General features: G+C 45.0%; 1 protein-coding gene and 1 long non-coding RNA gene across 7 annotated transcripts in view; one reads left to right on the forward strand and one right to left on the reverse strand.

Annotated features, from left to right (window-relative positions):
- The window catches only part of Cdkl1 (cyclin dependent kinase like 1), a 45,051-nt gene that overhangs the window by 12,460 nt on the left and 8,766 nt on the right, over positions 1 to 23,825 (reverse strand). For 4 of the 5 annotated variants that reach the window (XM_039112254.2, XM_039112253.2, NM_001025121.1 and 1 more), the window contains 2 exon segments: positions 11,848 to 11,969; positions 2,431 to 2,503 (listed from right to left, as the gene is read on the reverse strand). In XM_039112254.2, the coding sequence (XP_038968182.1) occupies positions 2,431 to 2,503; positions 11,848 to 11,969 (195 nt within the window). 5 annotated transcript variants of the gene reach the window in all.
- LOC102548655 (uncharacterized) lies at positions 8,093 to 9,519 on the forward strand. Of its 2 annotated transcripts, none has more exons than XR_005506003.1 (2): positions 8,093 to 8,231; positions 9,195 to 9,519. It is a non-coding gene; the product is annotated as an uncharacterized LOC102548655 (long non-coding RNA). The 2 variants fall into 2 exon arrangements; XR_354877.5 differs by lacking the exon at positions 8,093 to 8,231 and adding an exon at positions 8,263 to 8,712.

The raw sequence follows: 23,825 nt of genomic DNA on the forward strand, positions 1-23,825 counted from the left end.
TCTGACCTACACCTCCAGCCCAACTAATAATGTCAGTATATCTCCTACTGTCTACATTAGAAAAAGGAACTTCATATTTAACTAGGAGTCACCCCTAACCTGCCGGCGTGAAGGGGAAGGGATGAGAGGCTTTGAGGCTGCAGCCTGTGGCAGGAACAACAGATTGGAGCAGAAGCTGGGTTCACTGGAAGGCGGCCTGCTTGGTAAACAGGACAAGCCCTGGGCCTGCTGAGATAAGCTGGGGAAGAGAGGGCGGGAAGCTTGAGCGCTTGCCAAAAGATCTTCCAGCTCTGACATTTGTCCTGACAAGATAAACAAGAGCTGGCTGCAGCCTCACCCTCTGGGGTGCGATGTCGTCGCTAGATGTCAGCTCTGTCCCACTGCACAGCCAGCAGACCTCAGCAGGCAGCTCCTGCATCCGGACTCACCAACTGGTATCAAGCTGCATTCTTTAACAGGGGGAAGCCACTACCAAGAGGACCGCTCGAGAACTTTCACAGGACTTTCTTATTAAATGACAATGCCTTTGACAAGTAACTCTCCTTTTTTTGTTCCCCCTTTCCCCATAAACATATCTCTTAGGTCAACAACTTTTAGTTAACAATTACATTAAAAATTGAGTTGGGACAAAATATTACTCTGAGTTCCTCGTGATCCCTCCCTTCTCCCAAGGGTTTTCCTCTCTGCTGGGAAATGCTGGGTCTTTCTGCCGCCCAATTGACTGTTGGCCTGAAGCCCGCAACCCTTGAGGTTATCCTTGACTCTAGAATCCGGAAAGAGGACAGAGGTTCTTCGTGGGCGCAGCAGCTCCCACTCCAAGGGACTTTTAGGGTGAGAGGGCAACATTAGTGTTTCCCACCAGCATTTTTATTCTGGAAAAACTGGAGGCGGGGGTGGATACATTACCTTACAGCCTACCTATCTGGTTCTCAGTGATCGATGGCTCTTGGGGCTGAAGTCTTTCCCCAGTTATTTTACATTTTGCTATAAATAGGTCCTTCCATGAATATCATGATGACATATGGGCAGATGGACTCAGAAACAAGAATGTGCTGCCCCCGACCCCTTTGGGAATTCTATCCGAGCTTCTGCATCTTCCCCATCAGCGCCCCCCACCCCCACCCCTGACCAAGCACGTGGAGCCCTGCAGAGTCTGCGCTCTCCAGAGAGCTGTGGTATGCACTCACTGTATTTATCTTCCCTTCCCTCAGATCTTTCCCCACCAGGGCTGGCTGGAGAGCTTTCTCATTCCTTCTGCCCCCTCCTCTCCCCTTCCTTCTGTACCCTCCACCCCCACCATCCCTCCTGCCACCCCTATGCTGTAACTGGTTATTTGGGAAAATGCTAATCACCAAACAAAGCTCTTCCTGCTGTAAAATGGCGCTGTTTGTTTTCAGTGTGAGGAGTGAAACCCAAGGCCTCATCGAGCTGGGTCAGAGGTCTAACCATGGAGCGCCACTCCAGCTTGACAAAGATTCTAGGCGTCAGCTAATGAAAGCCAAAATAATGGCTGTTCTCTTGTTTTCCCCCTTGTAAGCACTTCAGAAAATCTTACTTGGGCAAACTCAGAGGGGATTTAACCCCTCAGGCCTGGGTGACCGCGGGTGAGATGACAGATAGCTGGAATCCTCCTACTCTCTGGCGAGAATGAAAACTCTAAAATTCCCATCGGGGATTTTGAGTGGTTTTAGTGGTTGGAATCTGTTCCCCTCCCCCTTCCTTTTTTTCTTATATTGATTAATTGGTTGGTTGGCTGGTTGATTGATTGCAGTACTGGAGATCAAACCCAAGGCCTCATTCATTCTGGGCAAGCACTGGACCACACAACTGTGCTCCAGCCCAGGAAGCTGGCGTCCACGTGTAGGAAGTGGGCAGCTCTGTGTGGGCTGAGAGGAGGAGAGCAGATTTTTCAGCATCCGTTAAGCCATGTCACATGGGCAGCCTCTCACTGCGGCTCCCCCCAGCTCAGCTGTGGCAAGGAGGCCCAGGGTCATCTCACACTGCAATCTCACCAGAGCAGACACTAATACTTAGAGCCTAGGACTCCACCCATTGTAACTGCAGCGGGCATCTGGGGTTACCTCTCCCAGTTCAAAGCCTTTTGGGGAAACCAATCCCATGCAGACTCTAAATAAATGGGGTTCTATCTCACATTTTATAAATTAAAAAAATGACTAGTTTCTTTAAAGGATTTTTATAATGTATGTTTCCGTAAGAGCTGGGTACAAAAGAATAGATAAGCTGCCATTTTAAGTCACTTACCCCCACACTAGGCTTAGGAAGGTTTCAGTGAAAGAAAAATTATACCCACAAAGGTGTGATATGAACTTTGAATAAGGCTCAGTCTTGGCTCAAGGGAAGAAGCTGCCTGAGTGTTCAAAGGGGATCAGGAAATGTATGTGAGTGTTCAAAGGGGATCAGGAAACTTACGTTGTGTTTATGGCAGAAATTCACAGCCTGCAGTGTCTGCCAAGTTATGTTCTTCACGAGAGGCTCTGGTACCCTATTAAAAACAAAAACACAGCACAAACACATTCTTCACGCTAGCCATGGAATTCAGCTCAAGAAACCCAATCCAAACGAGGGACGGCTTTAGTACTTAAAAATCCCAGGAGACACAGGCTCCTCTGGATCCACAGTCACAAATCCAGAGAGTTGGTAATGTGTGTCCAGCACACCGCTGAGTTGTTGGGAAAGCGGGCTAGCAAAAATACAAACATGGTTTGTTTTTGTTTGTTTGTAACAGGGAGGAATGGTGAAATTCACAGGGATTTCAACAAGTATTTATGACCTGGGACTGCCTGAAATTTGAACTCCTTCTCAAGTTTCTTTCTTTGTCTTGCTTTGCTTTAAAAGAGAGGGTTGAATCATGGTCTTGCCAAAGTGGTTCTGAGACCTAAAACTCCAGATCTTCCTGTATTGGCCTCCAAGTGCTGGGGTTACAGGTGTGTACCACCAAGCCCCATTTCTATAACAAGGGCCTTGCTGGCTAATACACAGCACAGAAGATGGTGTGCTCTTTGATCCGGTTGCTCCGAAATGTGGTCCTGAAGCTAGACCTCCGTTTGTGTGTGCCTGAGTCACTCGCTTTGTTTCTTTGAAGGGAGAGGAATGAGATTTTGCTGAGAGACATGGAGGAGGTTTAATTGCATGCTATATAACTAAAGTTCAAAATAACTGAAGACATAGAGAAGCATCCTGTTCCTTTCCCACACTGCACCACTCTTCTCATCGCCCTCACATCGAACTTCTCTTTCTTCTGTCACAACATGTAACGGTGCCACGTCCCCGTCCCTTCCGCACAGACTCGCTGCTGATTTAACCATGGCGGCCGTGTGTGAACTGGGAAAGAGCATCTCATAGGAAAGCAGGTTACTGTACAAGATAAGGAATGATTAGAAAGAAAGTTGTTCTGGAGTGGAGGCTCTCCCTAAAGCTGTAGTCTGCCTGTGGTACCCATTCCCAAACAGGGCTGCCTTGTCTGGCCTCAGTGGGAGAGGATGTGCCTAATCTGGTAGAGTTTGATGTGCCAGTGTTGGGGGATACTCAGGGGTAACCCCACCCTCTCAGAGGAGAAGAGGGAGGAGGGATGGAGGGAGAGTTCCAGTGAAGGGAAAACTGTGAGGTAGGAGAGCACTTTGGATGCAAATAAATAAATAAATAAATAAATAAATAAGAATTGTTTGATTTGGGGGGACAACCTCTGGACACACATGAGTCAAAAATTAAATGGTATTGTGGCCCTCAGCCAAAATTACTATGTAGCAGACCAGGGAGGAAACTGTGTAGATGTGTTAAAGGAGATCACACAAAGTCACTTCTGGCCTTGATAGAGGCCACAAGGCCACTGTAGTCACAGACCAGATGTGCAGGAAATCCTTTCAGGCAAATCAAAGGATGCTTGGACAGACTGGGGACAGTTGGCAGGAAAGAAAGGCCACCTCCAGGAAGAATGGCCAGGACATTTTTGGATTAGGACTGTTTTCAGGCTTGAGGTAGCTTCTCACCAAATCCTTGTCCTTGCTCTAGGGACATGTAGGCACAAACACCAGGAAAACAAACCTGTCAGGAAACCTAGAAAAATACAAATAAGAAGTGGGTGTCAAAGGTTCCCGGCACCCATCATTTGTTCAGAAAAAAATGAACTGTGCTCATTCAATGACTTTTTCACATGAAGCTAACACACCAGGAAACTTCAGTCTCCAAAGATATTTACCAAAATAAATAACGCACAGGGAGTGCTTGTAAGTGAATTATGACCACCCATGACTATCTGAGCACACTATCACCTTGTACACAGTCTAGAAACTGTACAAACCACACAGTGTCGCCACATAGCTACCCACTTACCTATTTCCTGCCCTTATCATTTCATTTTTCTGCAACATGGGAGCTGCAGATTCTAAGAATCTTTTTAGCTGAAGCACAGTGAGAGGATGCAGGACACAGGTTTTCAGTATTGGGGAAAAGACAAAAGGAAGAAAAACAGAATATATTCTGCAGCAGGATAAAACTGGAAGTGTGTGTGTGTGTGTGTGTGTGTGTGTGTGTGTGTGTGTGTGTGTCTGAGAGAGAGAGAGACAGAGACAGAGACAGAGACAGAGAGACAGACAGAGAGAGTGCCCACACATGTGTATGAGTACCTATAGAGGCCAGAAGAGGGTATTGAATCTCCCGGAGATATCATTACAGGTGATTGTGAGCTGTTCAACGTGACTGGGTACTGTGAACAGAACACTAGTCCTCTGAGAGAAGAGCAACTGTTTTTAACTACTGAGCCATTTCTCCAAAACCCACACACACACACACACACACACACACACACACACACACACACACACATAAATGAAACATTCTATGAAGGGTAAAGAGAACATCTTAAATATTTTAAATATATATGATATATTATATATGTGATAATCTATATATCGAGGATATATGGATATATCTTCAGTAAAGCAAGATATGTGCCTAGTCTGTGCAAGGCTCTATCCTCAGCAACCCCCCCCTCCGAGACTACAGTAAGTAAGATAAACAATAGAGAAACAGTAAAAGACTCCAACACACAAATAATAAAAGGTCCAGGAAATTTAAAAAATTAATAAAGAAGTAGGAAATAAATAATGAAATAATTAAAATGCACTTTATCTATAAAAAGCTCATCAAAGCTCAAAATTTTCAGAATCTGAAACTATGAAGATGAAGAGAAGATTCTCCAAGCGTCTGGAGAACAAAACAAATAAAAACCCAAGACTTTACAAGAAACGAAATACAGGATGACATCATTTTTTCCCTTTCTTCTTGTTCTTTCATTTTTTTTCTATTTTTCCCCGGCTTCTATGCAGCCCTGGTTATCTTGGAATTCTTTCTGTAGACCAGGCTGGCCTCAAACACAGGGGCCTCCTGAGTTCTGGGACTAAAGGCATGCTCTGACACAACTGGAGGCACCAGATTCCTCAACATCGCAGAGGACAGAAAGCACAGAAACAATATCAAAACTTCTAAGGAAAAATTTCAACCAAGCACACAACGACCTTCATGCAAAGTGAATATGAGTCAACGTGAGAATGAAGACACAGGCAGACCTCGGCCTCCTCTTTCTTACCCTGTACCAGGCAGGTGGTGAAGGGAGGCGGGGACTAACCACCTTCCTTCCAGGCAAGCAAGGCAACCTGTCCAGATTGCATAACGTGATTTATGAGCCAGTAAGGCTGGAGGCTGTCGTCATGCCCTCTGCCTTCTGCCATCCGAATTATGAAAATCTGTAATGGACGTAAGTGTTTCGGGAAATTTGGGATGACTAGGTAGAGTTTCCAGACTGAGACAGATCTTCCTCAGCTGTAGTCTGTGGTGACAAGGCTAAGAAGTTTGGTTGGCTCCATAATGTGGGTTTCTGTGTTGATAGCGAAGTGTGGTCTTGCTCTGGGGCAGAAGGTGGAGGACTGGGGTAGTGGTAATGGGAAGAAGCCAGTTCCCTCCCATTCTTTCCTGCCCCAGATATCTCCCACTGGAGTCCTGCTCAAATACACGTTCTTCCCTCAAAGGAATCACAAACGCACTAGAACCTAACTTCTGAAAGACGTTGGGGTCAGAGTCTCTTCCACCAGGTGATGAGGTGACCGAACTCCAGACAAGCCATGTATCCATTTCTTCTAGGTAGGGAATGCTCAGAATTTGACAATCCAGCCTGGGTCCCTGGAACTATTCTCCTGAAGACTACAAATGTCCAGTCCTACACATGAAGCCCTCAGGAGCCGGGTTATGCACATGAGAAAAGTCAAGCATGGGTGTCCCCTTTATCCTCCAACTCAAACCAAGGTGGAGGGAACTTGGGAAGGCACACCCTTCCACTGGTAGTCATGTGGTCCTGTTTGGATGAGTGAGTTTCCTTATTGAAAGCTACAGCTGTCCCACCGGAGCCTCCTGGGTTGCTGCCAGGTCCAGAACGTCTTCCAGGGAGAGGGAACTGAAATCCATCTGCTTGGGGAGAGTGTCGAAGGCAGCCACACTTTGGAGCTGCCTGCCAGGGTGACTGCTCTATGTTCTGTTATTGTAATTTGGAGACAGGGTTTCTCTGTGTAGCCCTGGCTGGCCTGGAACTTACAGAAATCTGCCTGCTTTGGGAAGTTTGTTTTATTCCAGAAACACAAAGGACTCATCATTGCTTCATTCATTTTGAGGTGGCAGCAGGGATCGTTAGAAATATCTAGTCTAGATTTCTAAGAGATTGTACTACCTTTTTTACCAATTAGAGACAGATGTACTTGGAAAAACAAAGGTAAACCCAGAAAGAGGAAGACAGGAAACTCAGGAAGTAAGGAATTCATCTGCAGAGAAATGCAGGAGGAACCATAAAAGAGCAGCAAAAGGGGGCTCCAGGAGGACAGCTGGACAGCAGGCCCTGACACAGGGGACTAATGACAGGATGCCACAAGGAAAAAATTAATTAATTAAAAAATAGTAGTGGAGTCAGAAGTGAGTGCCTTGAAGAAAAATATGAGAAGCCATTTTAAAAATGGAAGCAATTATCTATAGGGTTAAAGGATGTTAGGCAAGTTAAAATGCAAAGCAGATATTAATTTGAAGAAAAATATGATAAGAAAGTCAGGTGCAGTGGTGGTACATGCCTTTAATTCCAGTATTTGGGAGGCAGAGGCAGGAGGATCTTTGTGAGTAAAAGGCCAGTTTGGTCTACAGAGTGAGTTCCAGGACAGCCAGAGTTCTATAGTGTGGATAGTTAATACAATGTAAGTATTTGGACAATTAGGGTAGGGGATAATGAAATCTTCATCTATTAAAAGTGGGAGCCTACAGGGGCTGGAGAGGTGTCTCAGAGGTTAAGGGCAGCCAGGTTCAGTTGTCAGCATTCATATGATAGGATGTAACCATCCATAACTTCACCCCTAGGAGATGGATACCCTCTTCTGCCTTCTGAGGATACCGGCATGCACAGGGCACACATGAAAGCAAGATAAACATATACAATAGATTCAGTTTAAGACTAGGAAGCCCACAATATCAGGAAATATCAGTATACCACTTTTGTCCTTACATTATCTGCTAATAATTTTAGTAGGGGGCTTTCACTAAGGTCCATGAGAAACACCTGTTTATCGCTTTCTTGACTTGAAATGCCTTTATCTTATTTTTGCATCAGGAGAGAGTTGACTCAGAAAATGACTTGGGAAATGTTTCTTTTGTGTTTTCACGGAGTTGAATAGGGCTGTTATTTCCTCCTTGTGCATTCGATAGACTTCACAAATAAAATATTTGAATATTAGAGTGTAACTTAGCATGGTTATAGGGAAAATGTGTAACAGTTCACATCTTGGTGGCAAAGTAAATCTGTTTGGTTTGGAAAAATGTACACCCTAGAAGCTTAGCTCAAGAACTTCTAAATTGAAATAGAGAAAAAAGAAAACTTATTTGTAGGGAAAATTTACAGTAGAATTATTTACCAGGCCAAATGCTGACAACTTCTTGGATATTCAGTGACGGAGGGATGTCTAGAAATAATGTAACTTATTGTAATGACATATTAATAGTAGGTCTAAGGGTTATATTCCTGTGTATAGAAAAGACATATGAGAGTGTACTAGTGAAGTGCAGAACTCATTCCACAACACAGGGCGTGCTCTGCTTTCTCGACAGGGTGGCTGGCGGATCGGCTGCTGCGGCCATGGTCTAAGGCCCTCCGGACACCTGGACAGTATCCATGGCACCACAACAAGGTGAGTGCCAAGCAAATCACCCAGCCCGGAACAGAACATCAGAGGAGCAACTTTCTCATACGTGTATAAACTGTGTCTGCTGGCTTAGTGCTAGTCAATTTATAAAGAAAATTAGTTTATAATCTTCATGAGGAGAAACTAACTGGGGAGGGGTGGGGCAGGCATGACTGCCCTTGTCAGGCTGAGGCACTTGGGCTGTGTCCACGCCCACTTCTGGAGAGAGCCATGTCAGTAGATAACATGCCTTCAATCGTAAATAGCAAGTTACTCTATACGGGGTATCTTTGCCCCCACTCCCTTCTCTGTTATCATGGTTAATTGTGTCAACTTGACTGCATTGAGGGGACCCCAAGAAACTAGTGAAGCATACCCTTGGCTCTGCCTGTGAGGGCTTTTCCAGTGACAACGAGATCACAAAGCCTGACCTAATGAATGGATGGTTTCATCGATTGATGGGTTCAAGCTTTGAGTGAACTACTGGGTGAGAGTGGAGCTGTAGAAAATGGGCCTAGCGGAGGGAAGTGAGTCACTGGGGACATGCCTCTAAAGGGTAAATGCTGACCCCCCCCCTTTTCCGTTACTCCTCTGTTTCCTGGTTGTCATGAGACAAGCGGCTTCAGCCTATCACAGGAACATCACAATCTTCTTCCTTGCCTCAGGCCCACAGCCATAGAGCCAGTTGACCATGAACCAAAGCCTGCGAAATCATGAACCCAAGTAAACCTTTCTTCATAAACAACTCTTTCTCTCAGAGATTTGTCACAGTGTCAAAAAGTCTTCACACACACACACAGACACAGACACAGACACAGACACAGACACAGACACACACACACACACACACACACACACCCATCTATCTGTCTCCATTTATCTGCAGAGTTTTATCTACCATGCCTGGTTTATAACTCCTTCCTGAAGGCAGGCCATAAAACCTGAACATAAAACCTTTCTCTGTCCTAGAGAAGAAAGTGTCTCCTCTGTGCTTGACCCTGCTCATCCCCAGTGACCCTGTCCCCTATTCTGGAGGAAATGAGTGCGTCACAGATAAGCCAAGAAGAATCTCGACAGACAAGTCTTGCTGAGTTCCCCATGCAGTCAGTTAGCAACCACGGCTTCTCACCGGAGTCCACGTAAGAACCCAAAAGGACTGCAGCCTCTGGAGAGTTGGCAGAGAGACAGACTTGTGGGTCTTCCTACAGAGGGTGCGGACTCCACACACCCTTTCTCATACTTTACTGTGACTGTCCTTTCATCTGTATCCTTTGTAATAAAGCAGCAGATGTGACAAAATGCGTCCCGGAGTCCTGCCTGCCACTGGAGTAAATGTATTGAACTCAAGGATGATGTAGGCTGTGGGTATCCTGATTCACAGGCAATCGGTCGACGCCCAGGTAAAATGACCTGGGCTGTGATTGGCATCTACGGGGAGCAGACAGTCTTGGGTAGTTCAAGTCTTGAACATGTGGGATTGGCTGTTGCATTTGTCTAGACAGCGTAAGGACTGGATTAGATTAGGGGACACCCAGCTAGCCGCTTTCCACTGCACAGTTAGTCACTTGCTTGTTACATGGGGAGATTATATCCCATTAGAGGCTTCTGTGTTGGATATGGTATAAAACAGAGGAAAATGAGCCTACCAGGAGTAGCCCAACTCACCACAGGGTCTCCATTGTACCAGACAGCAGGAGCGACTACACTATAGGGTTTGTTTTGTTTTTTTTTTGTTTTTGTTTTTTTTGTTTTTTTTTTTTTTAGCATTACTTGCAAGCTGCCAAAAGAGCAGATAGCAGCACAGGAAACGTTCTCTTGTTTCAGGGCACAATTCTCTGTGCCGATGCCTGTAGGGTGGTGCCTACCTTCTGGAGCATGAAAAGCATGCTTCGTGGACATTAACAAGCCACAAGCCACTGTAATCCCATTTACAGGAGGTCATGGTAGATCTTTTTTTTTTTTTTTTTTTTTTTGTTCTTTTTTTCGGAGCTGGGGACCGAACCCAGGGTCATGGTAGATCTTAAGTAACCAACAGCACAGGGCAAAGCAAGCTCTCGGGCAGAGCTGAGAAGAACCTCATTCTCCAGCTGCTGGAGGGAGGACATAAGCACGGCTGTGCCCACCAGTGCCCAGCTCTGAGCTGTCAGGAATTCTCCATGCTTCCCCAGACAAAGGCAGAGCCCTCTCCCCTCCAGGACCGGAGGAAGAGAATCCCACCGCACAAGGGATAGTTGCATCGTCCTAGTTGGCCAATCAGAGATCCAAGAGATTTTAGCTTCCTCTTTAAGAGTTCCTTTCTTCTGGGAAGACTGCACGGGTTTACATAAGCTGTGGTTATGCCCGGCCCTCACTTTTTCTTTCCCAGGTCTTCCTGTCCTGTGCCACACACACCTCACTCCTGCTGTGCTGGTAGGCCTGTGCTCTCTGCCTGTACTTGCCTCAAGATGAGTTTTTGTCACTTGTACCAAAGAAGCCCTGATGAATGCAGCATGCCAAATATTTAGATTGTACTAGGTTTGTTTTTTGTTTTTTTTTTGTTTTTTGTTTTTTTTTTTTGGAGCTGGGGACCGAACCCAGGGCCTTGCTAGGGCCTTGCTCTTGCTAGGCAAGCGCTCTACCACTGAGCTAAATCCCCAACCCCTGTACTAGGTTTTTGATAACCTTAAATGCCCCTTTGGTGATTACTTTTGTACCTTTTTCTTATCTATTTATCTATCTATGTATCTGTGTATTTATCTATGTATCAGCTATGTTATATGTATCTATGTACCATCTATGTGTATTTATGTATATATGTATTTATTATCTTTCTCCTCTCTCTCTCTCTCTCTCTCTCTCTCTCTCTCTCTCTCTCTCTCTCTCTCTCTCTCTCCAGAGTCTTGCTGTGTAGCCCAGGCTGGACTCAGACTGCTGATCCTCCTATGAGCTGAGATCATAGGTACCTGTCACCATACTTTAGAGAGGTTTTCCTCTACCGTCCAAGCCACTGAGCTTCCCTAATCAGACACAAAGTATCTACTGTCCTTGTCCACTGCCTTCTGAGAGGCTGAGATAACTTCAGTGCAGAGACAGGAAGCACAGAAGCCAAGGTTTGTCTTCAGTGGTATTAAGCCATTGTGCTTTCTTCGTTAAAATAACTTTATGACTTATTTTTTAAGGTTTTTTAAAGATTTATTTATTGTATATAAATAATATAATATTTAGACACACCTGAAGAGTGCATCAGATCCCATTACAGATGGTTGTGAGCCACCATGTGGTTGCTGGGATTTGAACTCAGGACCTCTGGAAGAGCAGTCAGTGCTCTTAATCACTGAGCCATCTCTCCAGCCCCAGACTTTAGGGCTTATTTCACAACTTTTCTAGAAATTTCTCAGCTATCAGCAGCAGAGACATGTCGGTCACTACTTTTGTTGACTTGTTTGTTTGCTTTTGAGACAGGTATTATGGTCCAGTGTGGCTTCAATCTGTCAGTTCTTGTCTTTCACTCTCCTAACTACACACATGTTACCATGCATGGTTCCTTTCATAGCCTTTAAAGCACAGACCCCGAGGCTACTTTCCCCTTACAAACCCTTATGAGCTTTGTCATCTGTTTCCTGGTAAGGGGTGGGCCACTCACCCCCTCTGATATCTGTCCAGCTCGTGAAGCACCGTGTGGTGGCAGTACTCGAACACCAGGTGAAGCCGCCGCTTCCTGCGGAAGACTTCCAGGAGGCTGACGAGGTTGGGATGCTTGAGTTGCTGAAAGCAGAAGATGCAGGGTGGTGAGTCTGAGTCGTGAGGGTCTGAGTTCCATAAAAATAAAGCTGTCCCCGTCATTCTTCGTGCGGAAGGAGTCTGAAATCAGGGTCATCCGAGCTGTCCTCACAGGCTATTTGTCAGTGACTTAGAGGTGAACGAGATCAGGGCTCAGGTGCTTTGTGAAGCAGAGATCTGGGAAGACAGGCGAGGCTGAGGGAGTGCTGCGGGGTGAGTTGTACAAACTCAGTTTCCAAGGCTCTAGTTAAATATCCTCTCCTGCAGAGTTCTCCCTACTGACTCTGTGCCTCTGTGTCAGAATCCCAGATGGCTCACTGACAATACTAAGTAATTAGTAATTGCTAACATGTAATTAGTAACTATTTTCACTTAGCCATTTAATGTTCTCTGGTTTCATCGGTACCTATAGATAGAATAGGTAAATCCAGGAGAATCTCTCTCTTTCTCTCTTGAATGGGGTCTCTCTATTAAGTAGCTCTGGCTTTCCTGGAACTCACTATGCTGACTAGGCTGGACTCCAGCTCACAGAGAACCCTCTGCCTCTACCTCCTGAAAGTTAGGATTAAAGGTGTGAGCCAGCATGATTCGCACACTAATCTTTTTCTAAAGAAAAATGACATTTACAACACACACACACACACACGCATACACACACACGCATATATACACATACACACACATACACACATGCACACATACGCACACACACACATACACACACATACACACACACGCATACACACACATACACACACACGCATACACACACATGCATACACACATACACACGCATACACACATACACACATACACACACACACGAATACACACACACGCATACACACACACACCCCTCCCAGTCCAATCTCTCTTTGTAGTGCCCATTCTTGCTTTATGAGCAGTAACTACCGTTAGTGTCCACTTCATTATTGTTCAATGATTTCTTTTTTTTAAATCAATATTTTACACATTTTAATCTTCAAATTGTACAAATAACTATAATAGTAGTAAAAATAGGGCATAAGTATTATCCTAGATATGATTTAAATGTTAAAGGTATTATTAACAAACCATATCATTGTCTCCATTTTATGAGTGGAGAAATCGAGATCTTGAGTACAGTAAGCTCAGGGCTAAAGAACATGGCTTCATAGGGTGACTGTATGTGTGATGCCTCCTATATGGGATCAGTACTTATATTCTGTAGCTTAAAATCGTTTAAATCTCACTGAAAAGATGAACATGGCCACCCTGTCATGCCACCAGACAGACACTTTACTTGATTATGGCAGATTTTAGCCCTGTCTCCATAAAATATGTCATTATGGTACCACAGCTGTAACACTTTTCTTACTGAATGAAGTTTGTTCAATGATTTCTAACATGGCACTTGGCACCTTTTTTTTTTTTTTCAAATAATCTCTGGTAGTTGCTACTTTTTGTGTCCTTATGGAAAAACAGAGGACAAAAGCAATGTGTGGGAAAAGGCTTTTACTTTGGCTTACACTTTGAAGGGATATAGTCCACAGTGGCAGGAGTATGGGGTAGCTGATAACATTATCTGGCAGTCAGAAAGCTGAGAATGTCACAAAATGTGCCTGGGCTATAAACCCTCAAGTCCTGCTCCACTCACTTGTGATCTGCTCTCTCTTGAAGGCTCCAGATCCTAAAGGCTCTACAACCTTCGCAAACAATGCCATCAGCTGGTGACCAAACGTTCAAACACAAGATATCTTGGAATATTTCACACTCAAACCACAGCAGTCGATAATAGTTTTCCTCAAGGATTTAATAGTTAGGATTTGTCTTTATCATGTTAGCTTTTCTCTCTCTCATTAAAAGTATCATGAAAAGTTAAGTAGACTGGTTCACATCTTTGATCCCAGCACTTGGAAGATGGAGGCAGAGAGAGTTCAACTCCAACCTGGTTTATAGAGTGAGTTCTAGGGTAGCCAGGGCTATACAGAGAAACCCTGTCTTGAAACATGCACACACACACACACACACACACACACACACACACACACACACACTGCATGGCACGTGCACAAGCACAAGCACATGCATACATATATTTGAGAATATCTATCTATCTATCTATCTATCTATCTATCTATCTATCTATCTCTCTATGTCTATCTCTAGAGAGATATGATACTAACTCATATTTAAGCAATGATAACAGTAATAAATAAATCATTGTGACCCGTTTTCAGCATGAGGTGTGTTTAGAGCTCATTGGAGAATCGCAGAGAAGCAGGAGCCACTGGGCTTTTTCTTCACTAGCCGGCAGTGGGCTGGTCTAGGCACTCCCAGTTCATCTAAGGGATGAAGAGTTACAGGCAGTATACCAGTGACTGAACTCACATCCTGAAAAAGGCGGGAATAGCACTTGAGGGGTGCAGTAAAGAAACTACCAAAATGGCTGCTGCATTAGCGGGAAGGAAGGTTTTTTATTGTACATAAACAAAGGGGATATTCAGAGACATCTGGAAGACTCCAAAGCAGACAGAGAAACAGCCTGGACATGGCCAGGACTAGAGAAGTGGGGATGGCAGAGAGTAACACGAGAGAGTGGTGGAGACAGAGAGGTAGCAAGGGAGTCATACAATGGAAAATGGCGGTTATAAGGAGGGAAAGTGACTTTGGGAGGGATGCCCAGAGCTGGTGTATTCAGGATGCTAGTGTGGTTTTGAAGTGCACTAAGGGGGCTCTTGTGACTAGGGACTGTGGGAGCCTGGAGGCCAGCATGGGCTTTGATATGCAACCATGGGTATATGTCAATAGAGAGCAGTATGTCCCTTCTCTGGGGGCAAGGGAAATGACTTCTCCTGGGAGTCAGGAAGGGAACCACCAGAAATCCTATGTAGTCCAGAGATATTTACATTATGATTCATAATGGTAGCAAAAACATAAAAAAAAATTAAAACCACTGTTTTGCTCCAATTTCAAAGGTCACCCATTTTTGCATTTTGAAGTTGCTAACGCCCAACTTCATGAAGTTGTAAACAGCTCTCCAGATCCCTGCATTCCTATTATAAAGAGAAGATCATTGTTTTCTTCCCACACCCAATCCATCTCTAGGACTCTTTCCATGTGCAAAATTGAAACATTGTATCTGTCAAAAACCACTCACCCCAACACAGAAGAACAATAATTTCTCATGTCTCCCTATACCACAAAACCTCCATCACCCATCCCCCTTCCTCTGATAAATAGCAATAGCAGACTGCTGGGCTGAATCTAGAAAGGAATTGACTCAGGCCATTTAAGGAATTCCTGCAGGGAATACACTTTCTTCTAGGTCATGGGAAGGAAGTTCAGGAAACTGTGATACAATAGCCCTTGGGTTTTTTTTAGAGCAGTATGGCCCCAGAGAATGGCTCAGAAGAGGTGAAGATGGACACGAAGGGAGGGTGTGGGGGCTTCTGACATCTAAGAGGTGATAGGGGTGTGGACCAGCACAGAGACTAGAGGGATAGCAGAAAAGCTCTGTTGAGAGATATTTTGTTACCACAGGTCAGCATGTGGCAATGAACTGGAGCTGAGAGACAAGGGCAGGGAAGATATCAAGAATGAACAAAGATGGGTTCAATCGAGGGCTTGCTGATGTCAGCAGAGAGAGAAAGCAGGTCCAGAAGGAAGAAACTGCTGTTCTTGAGCCTTTGACGTCACAGGATCCAAAGAGTCCAAAGTATACACATCAGGTTGGCTGGGGCTACAGCTGAGGATAAAGTCAGGGAGCCCCCTTATGCCATGGGGGAGCTGTAGGAAGAGGTGGCCTTAAGACAGCAAGAAATCCAAAGAACCTGACACCCAGAGAGATGAGGGAGAGGCAGAGAAGAGAGAAAAACAGGTCCCCAGTGGCAAGAAAGAAGAGAGCAATGCCACAGGTGGTCAGCGGTGACAGGGGCTGCAGGAAGGTCGAGTGGGGAGAGAACTGAGAGGCACCCAGAGGACTTCTCATTTGGGGCATTTTGTGACCCATTGTGATATCCCTGCAAGGGGTGGTGAGCCAGACTGTGGTGGGTTTGGCATCTCAAGCCACCTTTTTCTGTGCATTAACTGGCCTGGGGTGGTGGGGTGGGGTCAGGAGGACGCTCAGTCCTGAAGCTGGTTCACAATCTACACCCTGTAGCTTTGAATCTCAGCAGCGGTAACTGTGGATGTTTGTCTATGAAGGCTCCCGGGTGTCCTTCCCGTGGCTCACAAGCCGCAGGAGGCTCAGGATAGCCACGACTGCAGCCCAACACAAAATTGGAAACATACTTAAATCATCACGGGCTTTGTTTGTTTGTTGCTTGTAACTCTGTTGTGTAGGTCTGAGTGTGAACTTTGTAGATGCCAGTACTGTATGTCACGCTGTCAGAAGATTGGACATGCCTGGGCCTTATTTCCACATCAGTACAGAAGGGAGTTCTCGAGGAACATGCAAATGAATTAGATGACAAGAACCAAATGTCACGTACAAGAAGCGTGAATCCACGGAACAGATTACTACAAAGGTGTTGTGGCTTGTTTAGCTGTAATTACTCCTGGTTTCTGTGTGTGTGTGTGTGTGTGTGTGTGTGTGTGTGTGTGTGTGTGCGTGTGTGTGAAGTCACAGCCTCAAGCTTGGCTTTATTTCTTGGCTGGCCCAGTCTGGAAGATCTTGATTGTCCTTTGTAGGTCATTACCACTGTCTGAATCGAGGCTCCACTGAAAACAGGGCTGGTCAAGTTTGAGATTTCTCTCCCTTTATTTTCTCTCTGATGTTTTCTATTATTGCTGCTAAGTGAGGCACTTTCTCTGGCCAAACAAAACAAAACAAAGACAAACAAACAAACCTCTTAAAATATTTTTTTTATTTTATGTCTGTGTATGCATACATACTGAGGCCAGAAAGCACTGGCTCCCCCAGTACCGGAGTTGCAGACAGCTGCGAACCAAACTAGTCAGTTCTCTGCAAGAACAGCAAATGTTCCTAACCGCGGAGCCATCTCTGCACGCCCCAGGATTCCTGTTTGTGTTTCAGTATCCCCTCGGTTGAATTTGATCTGATCTTCGTTGGTTTTCCTATGAAAAGCAGAGTGTCACATGTCCTTCCTGGATAGCTCCTGTGTCTGCCATCAGCCTGTTCCTTCCTTCCTTGGCCACCCACCTCTTACTATGAGCTCAGGCCCTGTGTCCCCGAAGGTCTCCTGTTTAGCTTCCCTTCTCCACAGCATTTTAAAGACTTTGATATTCATTGCCAACAGTGACCAGGAAATATCACTTTAAAGTCCTGGTCACAGGCTGTTCTGGAAAATCTGATGGTCTGGCACCTCCCGGCCCATCATCATCCCTGTGGCTTTGACATGCTTGCTCTGAGAATAGCCATCCACTTGAGGGAAGGACCTTTGGTTTGATGCTCTCCCCATCTCTCCCTCTCTATGACACTGAGGCCCAGTGAGACAGCCCATCTCATCACTCTCCCTTTACTGATTCCAAAGAGTCAAGGAAGTGAGCTGTTCCAGGTACACGTTTCTGTCTAAAGTGGGGAAATCCACAGCCAATAGAGATGGCAGGACATCTCAAGACCAATACCAAAGTGTGTTACTCATCTCGATGAGTCATCAAAACCTGCCTGGCCCTGAAGATAGTGGCCTCCTAGAGGGTCCTTTAGGGGCCACATGGTTTTAGACTGACCAGTATACAGATCACTGTCTGTGGTCTCTCTTGTCCCTCTGGGCTGTATTCTTTGTGGGTGAGTAAGGGGATTTGACCCTGTGTCTGTACTTGAGGGAAACACACTGAACCTTTCTCTCAATTGCTAATATATATTGGTTTTCCTTTTAAAGACATTCTTCTCCCACAACTGTGGTAAATAACAAAAGAGCAGAAATTAAAGTTTAGAAAGTGGGAGTTGTCCCAGTAGAGTGGTTTTCACAATCCTTTAAAATTGGTCTCATAGACATTTTGGAAGAGGTCCTTCCTCAGTTCCTATCCAGAAAGAATGGAAGCAATGGGCTCTTCTCTCTGCTCATAGCTTTAAAATGATTAATCCTGGGTCCTTCTTAAGGATTCTCAAACGGGTTCCAGGTCCTGGGGCTTCTATGGGTTTCTCTCTTTCCTCGTTCCCCTGTCCCCAGGGCTACTTCCCAAAGTAAACTACTAACATGTGGCTCCATATCTCAGATCTTAGCTTCTGCGGTGGAGGGAGGCACTGAACACAGGCGTGGAGTGAGAAGTGGGCCCAACTCCATCCACAGAATGGAACTGTGGTCTGGCGCCAGTCATGTGGCGCTCATGAAGGCCGCTTGGGCCCAGTGGAAGGCAGGCCCCATGCAGAGTAAGACAAACATGACTACTCTCACCTGCGTTGGTTTTGGGTGTTTTGCAGGTGGCTGTGTAACAACAGTGTCACAAAATAGAGACGTGGTAATTATAGGGAGTATTGCGGGACCTGGCTTTTATTAGCTCTTTTAAATCATTTAAAAGGAGAAGAGAAAATGACAGGTCAGGCTTGGTCACCTGACAGCTTTGTGCTTGGGAGGTAGAGGGCTGGCCAACTGTATGCTAAAGGACTGTTGTCTCCTATAGAGGCAAGACAGACTGCTGAAAATACTTCACTTTCAAAGTACTGTGTCCCAAAGAAGACAGTACATGATCAGGGGTAAGGTCAAAAAAGAGAAGGCTCTGTGACAAGGGATGTTTGGGATGATGAACCTGGAAACCCTAGATCCTAGAGTTTCCCAAACCCTCTGGACTAGGAGAGGTTTGCACACTGGCAAGGTGAATGGAAGCTGCTTCCACAGTTTGAAGATCCCTCTCACAGTTCAAGTGCCTATTTAAATGCAGTCCCCACTCCTCCAGGCCAAAGACCCCTTATTACAATAAAGCAGCCTGAAGAGGAGGAAGTAGCCATTTTCAGAGAACAACAAGACCTGGCTCATCTGGGCTAGCAGGAATCTTGAGAGTCTTGGACCACCGTGAAATATAGAAACGGCACGAGGCAAGTTTATTGAGGGAAGAGTCCTGTCCTGTGGCTTGGGCTTAGCTCCTGACAAGGTCACTTTCTGGCCCAGCTGTCTAGAGGTTGGGCTTTCAGCAGAGAAGGTAGGCACATGGGAACTGCCTTAGTAGAGCATTGAGTGGAGGAAAGGGATTGGAAGCCTCGGAGGTAGGCATTCTAAATTGGAATGTTAGGTGGACCTGCAGAGCCCTGTCCCCACACATGATCATGTTTCCTTTGAAGGCCCAGAAAATACTCTGTCCACCAAAGCCCTGTAAACAGTAAGGTGGTTGGCCTGGAGGACACATCCATGGCTGCTTTGGGTAGGCAGAGTGGAAAGCAGCGTCTTTATTGCAGTTGCTCCCGTGGGCGTGGGAATTAGTCTCTCTGCTTCCAATGGGAACAAGATTCTAGAAAGGCCAACAGTAGGTGGCCAGAGTGGCATATAATGACTGCAGTGAGAAGCAAGGCCAGAACACCTCACTTCACAGAGCTCTGAGCCAACCCACACAATGCCACGGCATGGATTCCTGAAGGGAGTGGAGGGGGTGGAGGGCACGACGACAGGCTACTGCTGATGTATTAACTGGTGTGTAGTAGCAGAAAGAATTGAAAGATAACCGAGCTGTTGTTGACACTTAAAATGGAAAGTTACAGTTCTTCATGCAGCTTACAAACCAAACTACATTTGAGGAAGGACCCTGTGACGCCACCAGATTCCTAAAGGGATCTGTGACTGCTTCTGTATAAACCCATGAAGCCATCTTAGGTCTTAGGTCTTAGGTCTGAGCATTACCACGTCTGAGACCATTCCCTTCACTCCCACGTGCGAATTTGGGGTAGATACTTGGCAGGTGGCAAACATTCATTTCATAATCTTATACAGTAAGAGAGAGACAAACAGATACCCTCAGAACTGCCTGCCTTCCTCTCAGCCCAACCCTGGACAAAACTGTCAAAAGGAAAATGCCATTCTTGGGAAACTGCAGTTGGGGCAGCCAGGATTAAGGGTTGCTCATTGGCTTGCTGGAGGCCCCACAGAAGGGCCAGCCTGACTCTCTGACCAGCCATTTGGCCTGAGATCTCCTCTGGAGCCTTCTGAAAACCCAGCAGGTCAGTGACATGCGCAGTGAATGTTCAATCTGTTTTGTTGTGAAAAATTCCGTGAACGAATTATTCGTATGACCACAGTCACAAAGGGAACTACTGCAGAGCGGTGCGGCAAGGCCAACATGACCCGGCAGTTATGGGGTTCGCGTCTCATCGTGGGGTGGGCGGTAACGCTGGTTGGTTTAGAAATTCCTACTTCCATTGTTCCAGCAAGAATGGAAAGCAGGTTCAACGATTTTCAGAGACAGTTTTACTCACCGGTATTTTTACTGGAGGGCCTTTAAGGTTAATAAACAGTAAGGAGGGATAATGATTAACGAGAGAATATGTCTGTTGGAAGCAAAATTGCAGCATAAAACATTAATCCTGCCAAACGTACAGCTGAATTAAAACATTTTTTTAAAAGTCTAAGTGAAAGGCACGCCTCTGACCCAGTTTTTTTTTTTTTAAATCCATTCTACAGGAAAATTACTCCCTTCAGGTGTGGTTTGGATATTTTATAACTACATGTAACACAGATGGTTTAGCTAGAATTCCTGTAGGCTGGAAATAAAAAAATAATGTAAATGAGAAAGTCGTAAGATAACTTTTTAAGTCAAGACAAATTATACAAACCCTCATTTTGAAAACCTAACATTATGCTACGCAGCGTAGTGAGTGTAGTTATAATTATAGATAATAATGATTATTATTCAAAGTAATACAATGAGAGGATTTTTTAAAAACGTTTTCATCACAAAGACTTCTGAATAATTGGGGCCCAGGGAGATGGCCCAGCCAGTGAAGAGCTTGCCTTGTAAGCAAAACGACCTGAGTCCAATCCCAAGAACCCTAGGGAGAAGATCAGGATACAGCACCTACTTAGAGTCTAGTACTGGGGAGGTGGAGGCAGGAAACCGGACAGCCTCACCTAACCAGCAAGTTCCAGGCCAGTGAGAGAATTTGCCGAAACACTAGGTGAATAGTGTCTGACAAACAATACCTAAGGTTGTCCTCCGACCTCCACAGCACGTCCACTCTCATGTAAGCACGGCTGCATGCACACGTGTACTCCACATACTCACACGCAAGCATACCGAGTAATAGCAAATATTCGAATGGATAGGTATGCGAATTATCTTGACTTGATCATGCCACAACATAAGCTATATGTATCTCGTCCAGGAACTATACAATCATTGTTTGTCACGAGTGAATCAATTCCCAGCACATAGAAACATCGATCTGTCCAAAAATTATTTGTTAAAAACAATTCATTCTGCCTCCTCCTGTCCTGAGGTATTTGATTTTTCTGGAGCCCGGTGTGTGACATAGGACGCAGTGCCTGTGACACTAACAGACTAGGGAACGGGCTCACTTTCTTTGTGGCCTGAAAGATGGAGACGTACCTACTTGTTGACCTCCGTTCCTTTTGTGCTTGAACTATTTGCCTGCCAGCTTAGGCTTGGGCTCCCACTGGCATGGAGAACACAATAAACACCTGTGAGCTAAACCCAAACATCTCCGAGTAAACAAACAATACAACCAGTTACTATTTGCAGTTTGCATATTGTCTTGTGGAAATGAAATCAAACAGGTCTCCACTTGTTGAACAGACAGAGGAGATGAGAAGGGACAGTTTGGCTTCTCTCCTGTGGTCAAGGAAGTCCCCCATTTGTCTTTCCTGATACTGACAGTTTACATGAATGCCCCGTGTCAGTCTATGCTGTAAAAAACCGAACCAAACCAAACCAAAACACCAAAAAAACCAAAAACCTCCACTGGTCCCCTCTCCATTGGGCCTTGGAGCCAATACTGCGCAGAACAAAATCCAGATAGTCCAAAGGCCCCAAACTGGCAGCCTAATAGCCAAACAGTGTCTGCAGATCCTGAGTTGTATTGGGTTTGAGTGATGTGAGAATTTTTAAAAATTACTTAACACTTTAAATTCAGAACATTTTGTTATCACTGAAAGGAACTGGGTTCCTGGAAAAATGGCTGATCCAAGGGCTGGGACAGGATGAGTCCAAGACATTTTATTTGCCTGCCACACAGCAAACAATGTCCTCAAACAATGATGGACACCTGTCAGAACCCAGGACAGACAGAAGAAAGCCAAATAGCCAAACATGTGATACCCTGAGAATCAAAATAAGTATGGCTGTGTTAACAGGTATAATGTGTTGAATTTACACATTCATGAATATATAATGATATTACTAAGTATGCATGTGGGGGTGAAAGTTCTTTTCTAACAGAAAAAACCATTAATAAATAAGAAAAATATACAGAAAAAACAACTGTTACAAAATCACCAATAGATATTAAAACCTGTTCACTACATTAGGATTTTTGTTTGTTTTGTTTTGGGGATGTTTGCTTGTTTTTGCTTTTGTGTTGAGACAGGCTCTTACTCTGTAGTCCTGACTGCTCTGGAACTCACTAGGTAGCCTAGGCTGGCCTTGAGCTCAGAGACCCTTCTGCCTCTGCCTCCTGTATGCACCACCACACCCACCTATATATCAGCTCTTATGCACTTTACACCCTTATGGTTATATAGCTCCTACTGGGACAATATGAAACATCTGGGTATCGTCTATGCTTTAGATAACAGGATTGAATTGCTGATAAATTTCACAACATGGTTTTGTAGAAGAATGACCTGGTGCCGAATACCCAGAGAGGTGACCTCGCCAGAAATGTGGGGGTGGGGTGGAGGTGTGAGAGAAAGGAGTACAGCAAGGCTCCAACACGGATGAACATGTCCAGTTAAATTCTATAGCTACCAACTGCATGATTCTCATCACCTTTAGATATTATGAATCTGGGGATCAGGAAGATGGTTCTGAGGGTAGGAGCTTAGCCTGATGCCTAATGACCTGAGATCTAGTCCCAGGACCGACATGAAAATTTGCATGTGATGGTGTGAATCTGTAGTCTTGGCCCTCCTCCGGTGAGATGGGAGATGCAGCCAGGAGAATTACCTGGAAACTAGTTGGCCACTCAGCTTGGGATACAAAGCACAGTCGCAGAAACAAGACGGACTCTACCTCAACAAGGCTTCTAGAAGGCAAGAGCTGACTCCTGAGAGTTGTCCTCTGACCTCCATAGACATCCCAAGCACCCGTATTCACACGACATACGGGCATATGAAAGACAAATGACAGATATTTTTAATTTGTCTTTCAAAATGTGTAGAGAAAACCCTCCGGAGATATCATATAAAATTCCAGTTTCTTGTTAAAAGAAAACTGGTCTTCCTGTGGAGCTGAACATCGGCTCCATTCAGACTCACGAGCGCTACAGTTTGCTCCAGTCCCTGCCTCTCCACATTGCTCCCCACTCATGCACCTTTGCACGTTTATGGGATCAACGTGATCCTTACTAGTAGCTGAGTTTGTGAGTCTGGTTCCCTACAATTCATAACAGACAATGCTGGACATGGCTGTAACAATGTAGCGACTAGTTAGCCATTACTCATGGGTTACATTAGTAATCCATTTTCATAAGCAAATCGAATAAGCTGAAGAGACCTAGAAATGGTTCCTTTTAGCAACAGTAGGATTAGGGTTTCTTTCCCTGTTTTTTTCTTTTTTTTTTTTTGTTTTGTTGTTGTTGTTGTTGTTTTCTTTTTTCTTTTCTCTTTATTTAGCTAAGACGAAACACCACAGGATTACCCACTGAGGTTCCTGCTTGCATGTGAAACATTCCTCCAAATGATATTTTAAAGATGAACGCTCCAACCGTGCCCGCCGTGGTGCTGGGGCACTCATGTG

Source organism: Rattus norvegicus, chromosome 6 (genome assembly GCF_036323735.1).
Source record: "Rattus norvegicus strain BN/NHsdMcwi chromosome 6, GRCr8, whole genome shotgun sequence".
In the NCBI taxonomy this organism is placed as follows: domain Eukaryota; kingdom Metazoa; phylum Chordata; class Mammalia; order Rodentia; family Muridae; genus Rattus; species Rattus norvegicus.